Here is a 10784-nt window from a genome sequence, read left to right on the forward strand (position 1 = left end):
CAGCTGTTGTTTTAGCCACAGATGTCATTGGTGTAACAGTTGTAGGTTCAACAGTATTAGTCCCAGCAGTTGTTTTTGCCATAGACACAGGTGCAGCAGTTGTCAGTGTGGTACTTGTAGCTGCAGCAGTAGTTGTGGTTGCTACAGTTGTAGTTAAAGCAGTTTTTGGTGCAGCAGTCGTTCCCACTGTTGTTTGTGCAACAGTGGCAGGTGCAGTTGGTGTAGCTGTGTTTGTGGGTGTGGCAGTTGTTGCAGAAGTTGCTGTTGTACCCAAAGCTGTTGACGAGACAATTGAAAGTGCAAAAGTTATAGGTGCAGAAGTTGTAGCTGTAGCAGTTGTTGTTGTTGCCACAGCTGGTTGTTCAAAAGTTGTTTGCGCAGTACTTCTAGTTGCAGCAGTTGCTGTTGATAGAGTTGGAGGTGCAGCAGTTGTTGCTGCAGGTGTTGTTGTAGCCACAGATGTTGTAGTTGTGTCAGTTGGTGTAGGTGTAACAATTGTTGGTGCAGCAGTTGTGGTTGTGGCAGATGTAGCTTCAGCAGTTGTGGGTGTGGTAATTGTAGGGGCAGCAGTTTTAGGTATGGCAGTCAAAGGTGCACCAGTTGTTGGTGCGGCAGTTGTAGGGGCAGCAGTTACAGATGGGGCAGTTGTTGCAGTAGCTGTTGTTGTAGCCACGCTTGACGTTGATATCACAGTTGATGGTGCAGCAGTTGTTGGTGCAATAGTTGTAGTTGCAGCAGTTGCTCTTGCGACAGTTGTAGGTTCAGCAGTTGTTGCTGCAACTGTTGTTGAGGTGGTTGTGGCAGTTGTGGGTGTGGCAGTCGTAGTTGTAGTTGCAGCAGTTGTCCATATAGCAGTTAAGGGTGTAGCAGTAGTTGCCACAGCTGTGGGTTCAACACTTGTTGTAACTACATCAGCCATTGATGTGACAGTAATAGCTGTCCTGGGTGCCACAGTTGTTGATGGAGTAGTTGTAGGGGCAACAGTTTTAAAAGCAACAGTTATTGCCACAGTTGTTCCTGCAACATTTGTTGGTGCAGCACTTGTAGTTGCAGCAGATGCTGTTGCCATAGTTGTAGGTTTGGCAGTAATTGCTGCAGTTGTTGTTGTAGCCACAGAAGTTGTAGTTGTGACAGTTGTAGGTGTGACGGTTGTTGGAGCAGCAGTTGTGGGTGTGGTAGTTGGAGCAGTTCTAGGTGCAGTAGTTGTTGGTCTAGTAGTTGTAGGGGCAGCAGGTGTTGTTGTGGGAGTTGTAGGTGCAGCAGTTGTTGGTGCTGCAGTTGTCAATGAAAGAGAAGTCAGTGCAGCAGTTGTTGTTGCCATAGTTGAAGGTGCAGCAGTTAGAGGTGTTCCTGTTACAGGTGCTGCAGTTGTTGGTGCAGTAATTGTTGGGGCAGCGGCTGTACTTGCAGTAGTTGCAATTATTGTTGGTATCACAGTTGTGGGTGTGATAGTTGTTGGTGCTTCATTTGTAGGGGCAGTGGTTGTCAGTGAAATAGTAGTAGGTGTGGCAGGTGTGAATAAGGTAGTTGTGGCTGGTGTGGCAGTTGTAGGTGAGGCCGTTGTGTGTGCAACAGTTGTAGGTGCAGCACTTGTAGGTGCGATGTTTGCAGGCACTGAAGTTGTTACTGTGGTACTTGTTGGGGCAGCAGTTGTTGGTATGGCAGTTGTAGGTGCAGAAGTTATGAGTGTGGTAGTTGTAGGTACAGCAGTTGTGGGTGCAATGGTTGCAGGCACAGCAGTTACTGGTGTGGTACTTGTTGGGAAAGTAGTTGCTGGTGTGGTAGTGGTTGGGACAGCAGTTGTTGATGTGACAGTTGGTGGTGTAGCAGTTGTGAGTGTGGCAGTTATAGGTGCAGCAGTTGTTGTGGTAGTTGTAGGTGCAGCAGTTGTGGTCATGATAATTGTAACAGTTGTAGGTGCGATAGGTGTAGGTGCACCAGTGGTTGGTGCTGCAGTTGTTGTGGCAGGAGTTGTAAACAAAATATTTGCAAGGGAGGCAGTTGTGGGTGCGGCAGTTGTACTTGTAGCTGTTGTAGGTGCGCTATTTGTTAGGGCAGCACCTGTTGTCGCGGCAGTTGTAAGTGGAGTAGTTGTGGGTGTGATTATTGTAGCTGTGGTAGTTGTGAGTGCAGCAGTTGTAGTAGTTGTAGACGCGTCAGTGGTGGTCCAGATTGTTTTAGGTGCAGCAGTTGTTGGTGCAACAGTTGTGGTGGCTGTAGATGCAGCAGTTGTGTTTGTGGTAATTGTAGGTGCAGCAGTTGTGGATGGGATTGTTGTAGGAGCAGCAGTTGAAGGAGCAGCAGTTGCTTGTGCAGTAGTTATAGGTGCAGCAGTTGTTGGTGTGGTACTTGTTTGAGCAGCAATTGCTGCAATTGTTGTTGTGGTAGTTGTAGGTGCATCAAGTGTGGGTGTGGTACCTGTAGGTGCAATTGTTGTAGGTGCAGTAGTTTTAGGTGCTGTAGTTGTGGTTGTCATCGTTGTGGATGCAGCAGTTCTGATTGCGATTGTTGTAGGTGCAGCAGTTGCAGATGCAGAAGTTGTTGAGGCAGTTGTGGCTGTGGTAGTTGTAGGTGCAGCAGTTGTGGGCGTGATTGTTGTACGTGTACCAGTTGTAGGTGCAGCAGTTGTAGGTGTGGTAGTTGTGGATGCAACAGTTGTGGTCTCGATTGTTGTAGATGAAGCACTTCTAGGTGCAGTTGTGGTAGTTGTGGGTGCAGCAGTTGTTGGTATGGTAGTTGTTGAGACAGCATTTGTTGGTGCAGCAGTTGTAGGTGCGTCGGTTGTGGTAGTTGGCGATGCAGCAGTTGTGGGTGCGACAGTTGTGGTTGTGGTAGCTGTCAGTGCAGCAGTTGTAGGTGCAGCAGTTGAAGTCGCAGCAGGTGTGGGTGTGGTAGTTGAAGGTGCAGCAGTTGTAAGTGCTGTTGTTGTGGTTGTAGTCGATGAAGGTGCAGCAGTTGTGGATGTAATTGTTGTAGGTGCTGCAGTTGTCGGTACAACAGTTGTGATTGTGGTAGTTGTAGGTGAAGCAGTTGCGGTCGTGATTGTTTGAGGTGTAGCAGTTGTAATTGCAGCAGTTAAAGGTGCAGCTGTTGTGGTTGTGGTAGTTGTAGGTGCAGCAGTTGTAGGTGTGTCAGTTGTGGTTGTGGTAGTTGTTGGTGCAGCAGTTGTAGGTGCAACAGTTGTATGTGCAGCAGTTGTTGGTGCCGCAGTTGTGCTTGCAGCAGTTGTGGTTATTGTAGTTGTAGGTGCAGCAGTTGTAGGTGCAACAGTTGTGGTTGTGGCAGAAGTAGTTGTAGCAGTTGTTGGTGTGGCAGTTGTGGTTGTGGTAGTGGTAGGTGCAGCAGTTGAAGTTGCAGCAGGTGTGGGTGTGGTAGTTGAAGGTGCAGCAGTTGTAAGTGCTGCTGTTGTGGTTGTGGTCCATGAAGGTGCAGCAGTTGTGGATGCAATTGTTGTATGTGCTGCAGTTGTAGGTGCAGCAGTTGTAGGTGCAGCTGTTGTGGTTGTGGTAGTTGTAGGTGCAGTAGTTGTAGGTGCGTCAGTTGTGGTTGTGCTAGTTTTTGGTCCAGCAGTTGTAGGTGCAACAGTTGTGGTTGTGGCAGTTGTGGTTATGGCAGTTGTAAGTACTGTAGTTGTGGTTGTGGTTGATGAAGGTGCAGCAGTTGTGGATGCAATTGTTGTAGGTTCTGCAGTTGTAGGTGCATTAGTTGTGGTTGTAATTGTCTGAGTTGTAGCAGTTGTAGTTGCAGCAGTTGTAGGTGCAGCTGTTGTGGTTATGGTAGTTGTTGGTCCAGCAGTTGTAGGTGTGACAGTTGTGGTTGTGGCAGTTCTGGTTGTAGCAGTCGTCGGTGTGGCAGTCGTGGTTGTGGTAGTTGCAAGTGCAGCAGTTGCGGTTGTGGTAGATGTATGTGCGACAGTTGTGGATGCGATTGTTGTTGGTGCTGCAGTTGTCGGTGCAATAGTTGTGGTTGTGGTAGTTATAGGAGCAGCAGTTGTGGTCGTGATTGTTTGAGGTGTAGCAGTTGCAATTGCAGCAGTCGTAGGTGTGGCTGTTGTGGTTATGGTAGTTGTAGGTGCAGCAATTGTTGGTGCAGCATTTGTGAGTGCGGCAGTGGTGGTTATGGTAGTTGTAGGTGCGACAGTTGTGGCTGTGGCAGTAGTAGTTGCACCAGTTGTCGGTGTGGCAGTCGTGGTTGTGGTAGTTGTAGGTGCAACAGTTGTTGGTGCGACTGTTGTGGTCGTGGTCGTTGTTGGAGCAGCAGTTGTAGGTGCAACGGTTGTGGTTGTGGCAGTTGTAGTTGTAATAGTCGTAGGTGCAGCAGATGTGGGTGCGGCAGTTGTGGTAATGGAAGTTGTAGGTGCAGCAGTTGTAGGTGCGAAAGTTGTGGTTGTGGCAGAAGTAGTTGTAGCAGTTGTCGGTGTGGCAGTCGTAGTTGTGGTAGTTGTAGGTGCAGCAGTTGTGGGTGCGTCAGTTGTGGTCGTGGTCGTTGTAGGTGCAGCAGTTGTGGTGGTGATTGTTTGAGGTGTAGCAGTTGTAGTTGCGACTGTTGTGGTTAGGGTAGTTGTAGGTGCAGCAGTTGTAGGTGTGTCAGTTGTGGTTGTGGTAGTTGTTGGAGCAGCAGTTGTAGGTGCAACAGTTGTGGTTGTGGCAGTTGTAGTTGTAATAGTCGTAGGTGCAGCAGATGTGGGTGCGGCAGTTGTGGTAATGGAAGTTGTAGGTGCAGCAGTTGTAGGTGCAACAGTTGTGGTTGTGGCAGAAGTAGTTGTAGCAGTTGTTGGTGTGGCAGTCGTGGTTGTGGTAGTGGTAGGTGCAGCAGTTGAAGTTGCAGCAGGTGTGGGTGTGGTAGTTGAAGGTGCAGCAGTTGTAAGTGCTGCTGTTGTGGTTGTGGTCCATGAAGGTGCAGCAGTTGTGGATGCAATTGTTGTATGTGCTGCAGTTGTAGGTGCAGCAGTTGTGGTCGGGATTGTTGAAGGTGAAGCAGTTGTAGTTGCAGCAGTTGTGGTCGGGATTGTTGAAGGTGAAGCAGTTGTAGTTGCAGCAGTCGTAGTTGTAGCAGGTGTGGTTGTGGTAGTTGAAGCTGTAGCAGTTGTAGGTGCAGCAGTTGTTGGTGCAGCAGTTGTGGGTGCAGAAGTTGTTAGTGTGATAGTTGTTTGGGTAGCACTTGTTGGTGCGTCAGTTGTGGTCGTGGTCGTTGTAGGTGCAGCAGTTGTGGTGATGATTGTTTGAGGTGTAGCAGTTGTAGTTGCGGCTGTTGTGGTTAGCGTAGTTGTTGGAGCAGCAGTTTTGGGTGCAACAGTTGTGGTTGTAACAGTTGTAGTTGTAGCAGTTGTAGGTGCAGCAGATGTGGGTGCGGCAGTTGTGGTAATGGAAGTTGTAGGTGCAGCAGTTGTAGGTGCAACAGTTGTGGATGTGGCAGAAGTAGTTGTAGCAGTTGTCGGTGTGGCGGTCATGGTTGTGGTAGTTATAGGTGCAGCAGTTGTGGGTGCAGCAGCTGTGGTTATGGTAGTTATAGTTGCAGCAGTCATAGTTGTAGCAGGTGTGGTTGTGGTAGTTGAAACTGCAGCAGTTGAAAGTGCAGCAGTTGTGGTTATGGTAGTTGTAGGTGCAGCAGTTGTAGGTGAAACAGTTGTTGGTGCAGCAGTTGTAGGTGAAGCAGTTGTTGGTGCAGCAGTTGTCGGTTTGGCAGTTGTGGTTATGGTAGTTGTAGGTGCAGCAGTTGTAGATGCGGAAGTTGTTAGTGTGATAGTTGTTTGGGCAGCACTTGTTGGTGCGTCAGTTGTGGTCATGGTCGTTGTAGATGCAGCAGTTGTGGTGGTGATTGTTTGAGGTGTAGCAGTTGTAGTTGCGGCTGTTGTGGTTATGGTAGTTGTAGGTGCAGCAGTTGTAGGTGTGTCATTTGTGATTGTGGTAGTTGTTGGCGCAGCAGTTTTAGGTGTAACAGTTGTGGTTTTGGCAGTTGTAGTTGTAGCACTTGTAGGTGCAGCAGATGTGGGTGCGGCAGTTGTGGTAATGGAAGTTGTAGGTGCAGCAGTTGTAGGTGTGACAGTTGTGGTTGTGGCAGAAGTAGTTGTAGCAGTTGTCGGTGTGGCAGTCATGGTTGTGGTAGTTGTAGGTGCTTCAGTTGTAGGTGCAGCAGTTGTTGGTACAGCAGTTGTGAGTGCAGCAGTTGTGGTTATGGTAGTTGTAGGTGCAGTAGTTGTGGTCGGGATTGTTGAAGGTGAAGCAGTTGTAGTTGCAGCAGTCGTAGTTGTAGCAGGTGTGGTTGTGGTAGTTGAAGCTGCAGCAGTTGAAAGTGCAGCAGTTGTGGTTATGGTAGATGTAGGTGCAGCACTTGTAGGTGCGGCAGTTGTGGTTGGGCTAGTTGTAGGTGCAGCAATTGTGGTTGCAATTGTTGTGCTTGCAGCAGTTGTGGTTGTGGAAGTTGTTGATGCAGCAGTTGTAGGTGTGACAGTTGTTGTTGTGGTAGTTGTAGGTGCAGCAGTTATGGTCGTCATTGTTTTAGGTGAAGCAGTTGTAGTTGCAGCAGTTGTCAGTGTGGCAGACGTGATTGTGGTTGTTGTAGGTGTAGCAGTTGTAGTTGCAGCAGTTGTAGGTGTGGCAGTTGTAGTTCTCGTTGCAACAGTTGTAGGTGCGGCAGTAGTGGTTGTGGTAGTTGTATGTGCAACAGTTGTAGGTGCGGCTGTTGTAGGTGTGTCAGTTGTGGTTGTGGGAGTTATTGGTGCAACAATTGTAGGTGCAGCAGTTGTAGGTGCAGCAGTTGTTGGTGCAGCAGTTGTGGGTGCCGCAGTTGTGGTTATGGTAGTTGTAGGTGCAGCAGTTGTAGGTGCAGAAGTTGTTAGCGTGATAGTTCTTTGGGCAGCACTCTTTGGTGCGTCAGTTGTGGTCGTGGTAGTTGTAGGTGCAGCAGGTGTGGTTGTGGTAGTTGAAGCTGCAGCAGTTGAAAGTGCAGCAGTTGTAGTTGTCGTTGCAGCAGTTGTAGGTGCGGCAGTTGTGGATGTGGAAGTTGTTGGAGCAGCAGTTGTAAGTGCGACTGTTGTTGTGGTAGTTGTAGGTGCAGCGGTTATGGTTGTCATTGTTCTAGGTGAAGCAGTTGTAGTTGCAGCAGTTGAAGGTGCGGCAGTTGTGGTTATGGTAGTTGTAGGTACAGCAGTTGTAGGTGCAGCAATTGTGGTTGTGGTAGTTTTAGTTGCCGCAGTTGTAGGTCTGACAGTTGTAGTTCTCGTTGCAGCAATTGAAGGTGCGGCAGTTGTGGTTGTGGCAGTTGTAGGTACAGCAGTTGTAGTTCTCGTTGCAGCAGTTGTAGGAGCAGCAGTTGTGGTTATGGTAGTTGCAGGTACAGCAGTTGTAGGTGCAGCAATTGTGGTTGTGGTAGTTGTAGTTGCAGCAGTTGTAGGTCTGACAGTTGTAGTTCTTGTTGCAGCAGTTGTAGGTGTTGGAGTTGTGGTAATGGTAGTTGTAGGTGTGGCAGTTGTGATTGCGGTAGTTGTAGGTACAGCAGTTGTACGTGCGATTGTTGTTGTTGTTGTTGTTGTTGTGGTAGTTGTAGGTGCAGCAGTCATGGTCCCCATAGTTGTAGGTGCAGCAGTTGTAGGTGCAGCAGTTGTGGTTGGGGTAGTCGTAGGTGCAGCAGTTGTGGCCACGATTGTTGTACGTGCGGCAGTTGTAGTTGCAGCAGTTGTCGGTGTGGCAATCATGATTTTGGTAGTTGTAGGTGTGGCAGTTGTGGTTGCGGTAGTTGTAGGTACGGCAGTTGTAGGTGTGGCAGTTGTAGTTCTCATTGCAGCAGTTGTAGGTCCGGCAGTTGTGGTTATAGTAGTTGTAGGTACCGGAGTTGTAGGTGCGACTGTTGTTGTTGTGGTAGTTGTAGGTGCAGCAGTCGTGGTCCCCATAGTTGTAGGTGCAGCAGTTGTAGGTGCAGCAGTTGTGGTTGGGGTAGTCGTAGGTGCAGCAGTTGTGGCCACGATCGTTGTACGTGCAGCAGTTGTAGTTGCAGCAGTTGTCGGTGTGGCAATCATGATTTTGGTAGTTGTAGGTGCAGCAGTTGTAGCTGTGGCAGTTATGGTTGTGGTAGTTGTAGGTGCAACAGTTTTAGGTGTGTCAGTTGTGGTTATGGTAGTTGTTAGCGTACCAGTTGTAAGTGTGATTGTTGTGGTTGTGGTTGTGGTAGTTGTAAGTGCAGCAGTTGTGGTCGCCATAGTTGTAGGTGTAGGAGTTGCAGCAGTTGTCGGTGTGGCAATCGTGATTGTGGTAGTTGTAGGTGCAGCAGTTGTAGGTGTGGCAGTTGTGGTTGTGGTAGTTGTAGGTGCAGCAGTTGTAGGTGTGGCAGTCGTGGTTGTGGTAGTTGTAGGTGCAGCAGTTGTGGGTGCAGAAGTTGTTAGTGTGATAGTTGTTTGGGCAGAACTCTTTGGTGCGTCAGTTGTGGTCGTGGTAGTTGTAGGTGCAGCAGGTGTGGTTGTTGTAGTTGAAGCTGCAGCAGTTGAAAGTGCAGCAGTTGTGGTTGTAGTTGCAGCAGTTGTAGGTGTGGCCGCTGTGGTTTTGGCAGTTGTAGGTGCAGTAGTTGCTGGTGCAGCAGTTGTAGGTGTGGCAGTTGTGGTTGTGGAAATTGTTGGAGCAGCAGTTGTAGGTGCAACAGTTGTCGGTGCAGCAGTTGTAGTTGCAGCAGTTGTAGGTGTGGCAGTTGTAGTTTTTGTTGCGGCAGTTGAAGGTGCGGCAATTGTGGTTATGGTAGTTGTAGGTACAGCAGTTGTAGGTGCAACAGTTATGGTTGTGGTAGTTGTGGTTGTGGCAGTTGTAGGTACAGCAGTTGTAGGTATGGCAGTTGTAGTTCTCGTTGCAGCAGTTGTAGGTGCGGCAGTTGTGGTTATAGTAGTTGCAGGTACAGCAGTTGTAGGTGCGATTGTTGTTGTTGTTGTTGTGGTAGTTGTGGGTGCAGCAGTCATAGTCCCCATAGTTGTAGGTGTAGCAGTTGTAGGTGCAGCAGTCGTGGTTGAGGTAGTCATAGGTGCAGCAGTTGTGGCCGCAATTGTTGTACGTGCAGAAGTTATAGTTGCAGCAGAAGTAGGTGCGTCAGTTGTGGTCGTGGTAGTTGTAGGTACAGCAGGTGTGGTTGTGGTAGTTGAAGCTGCAGCAGTTGAAAGTGCAGCAGTTCTGGTTGTAGTTGCAGCAGTTGTAGGTGTTGTGGTTTTGGCAGTCGCAGGTGCAGTAGTTGCTGGTGCAGCAGTTGTAGGTGTGGCAGTTGTGGTTGTGGAAGTTGTTGGAGCAGCAGTTGTAGGTGCGACAGTTGTTGTTGTGGTAGTTGTAGGTGCAGCAGTTGTAGGTGTGGCAGTTGTAGTTCTCGTTGCAGCAGTCGTAGATGCGGCAGTTGTGGTTATAGTAGTTGCAGGTACAGCAGTTGTAGGTGCGATTGTCGTGGTTGTTGAAGTTGTTGGAGCAGCAGTTGTAGGTGCAACAGTTGTTGTTGTGGTAGTTGTAAGTGCAGCGGTTGTAGGTGTGGCAGTTGTATTTCTCGTTGCAGCAGTTGAAGGTGCGGCAGTTGTGGTTATGGTAGTTGTAGGTATAGCAGTTGTAGGTGCAACAGTTGTGGTTATGGTAGTTGTAGGTGTGGCAGTTGTAGTTCTCGTTGCAGCAGTTGTAGGTGCGGCAGTTGTCGTTGTAGATACAGCAGTTGTAGGTATGGCAGTTGTAGTTCTCGTTGCAGCAGTCGTAGGTGCGGCAGTTGTGGTTATAGTAGTTGCAGGTACAGCAGTTGTAGGTGCGATTGTTGTGGTTGTGGTAGTTGCAGGTACAGCAGTTGTAGGTGCGATTGTTGTGGTTGTGGTAGTTGTAGGTGCAGTAGTTGTAGGTGCAGCAGTTGTGGTTGTGGTCATTGTAGATACAGCAGTTGTAGGTGTGGCAGTTGTAGTTCTCGTTGCAGCAGTTGTAGATGCGGCAATTGTGTTTGTGGTAGTTGTAGATACAGCAGTTGTAGGTATGGCAGTTGTAGTTCTCGTTGCAGCAGTCGTAGGTGCGGCAGTTGTGGTTATAGTAGTTGCAGGTACAGCAGTCGTAGGTGCGGCAGTTGTGGTTATAGTAGTTGGAGGTACAGCAGTTGTAGGTGCGATTGTTGTGGTTGTGGTAGTTGTAGCTGCAGCAGTCATAATCCCCATAGTAGTAGGTGTAGCAGTTGTAGGTGTGTCAATTGTGGTTGTGGTTGTTGTTGGTGTCGCAGTTGTAGGTGCAATTGTTGTGGTAGTTGTAAGTACAGCAGTTGTGGTCGCAATAATTGTAGTTGCAGAAGCTGCACTAGTTGTCGGTGTGGCAGTCATGATTGTGGTAGTTGTAGTTGCAGTAGTTGTAGGTGCAGAAATTCTGGTTGTGGTAGTTGTAGGTGCATCACTTGTGGTTTTGATAGTTGTTGGTGCAGCAGTCATGGTCATGATCGTTGTAGGTGTAGTAGTTGTAGTTGCAGCAGTTGTCAGTGTGGCAGATGCAGTAGTCCTTGTTGTAGATGCAACAGTTGTAGGTGCAGTAGTTGTTGGTGTGGCAATCGTGATTTTGTTAGTTTTAGGTGCAGCAGTTGTAGGTGTGGCAGTCGTGGTTGTGATAGTTGTCTGTGCAGCAGTTGTATGTGCAGACGTTCTTGTTGTTGGTGCAGCAGTTATGGTCATGATCATTGTAGGTGTAGCAGTTGTCGGTGTAGCAGTTGTCAGTGTGGCAGTTGCGGTAGTGGTTGTTGTAGATGCAGCAGTTGTACGTGCGGTAGTTGTTGGTGCAGCAGTTGTAGGTGCGGTAGTTGTCAGTGTAGGA

General features: G+C 48.6%; 1 protein-coding gene across 1 annotated transcript; it reads right to left on the reverse strand.

Annotated features, from left to right (window-relative positions):
- Positions 1-1463: 1463 nt before the first annotated feature.
- On the reverse strand, positions 1464-10144 carry LOC126384264 (mucin-5AC-like). Its single transcript, XM_050035223.1, has 6 exons — positions 9757-10144; positions 8124-8361; positions 7550-8046; positions 6403-6678; positions 3626-4806; positions 1464-2042 (listed from the first exon to the last, which is right to left on the reverse strand). The coding sequence occupies exons 1-6, from the start codon at positions 10142-10144 to the stop codon at positions 1464-1466; spliced, it is 3159 nt and encodes a 1052-aa protein (XP_049891180.1).
- Positions 10145-10784: the final 640 nt, after the last annotated feature.

This window comes from Epinephelus moara, chromosome 22 (assembly GCF_006386435.1).
Source record: "Epinephelus moara isolate mb chromosome 22, YSFRI_EMoa_1.0, whole genome shotgun sequence".
Taxonomy (NCBI): Eukaryota; Metazoa; Chordata; class Actinopteri; order Perciformes; family Serranidae; genus Epinephelus; species Epinephelus moara.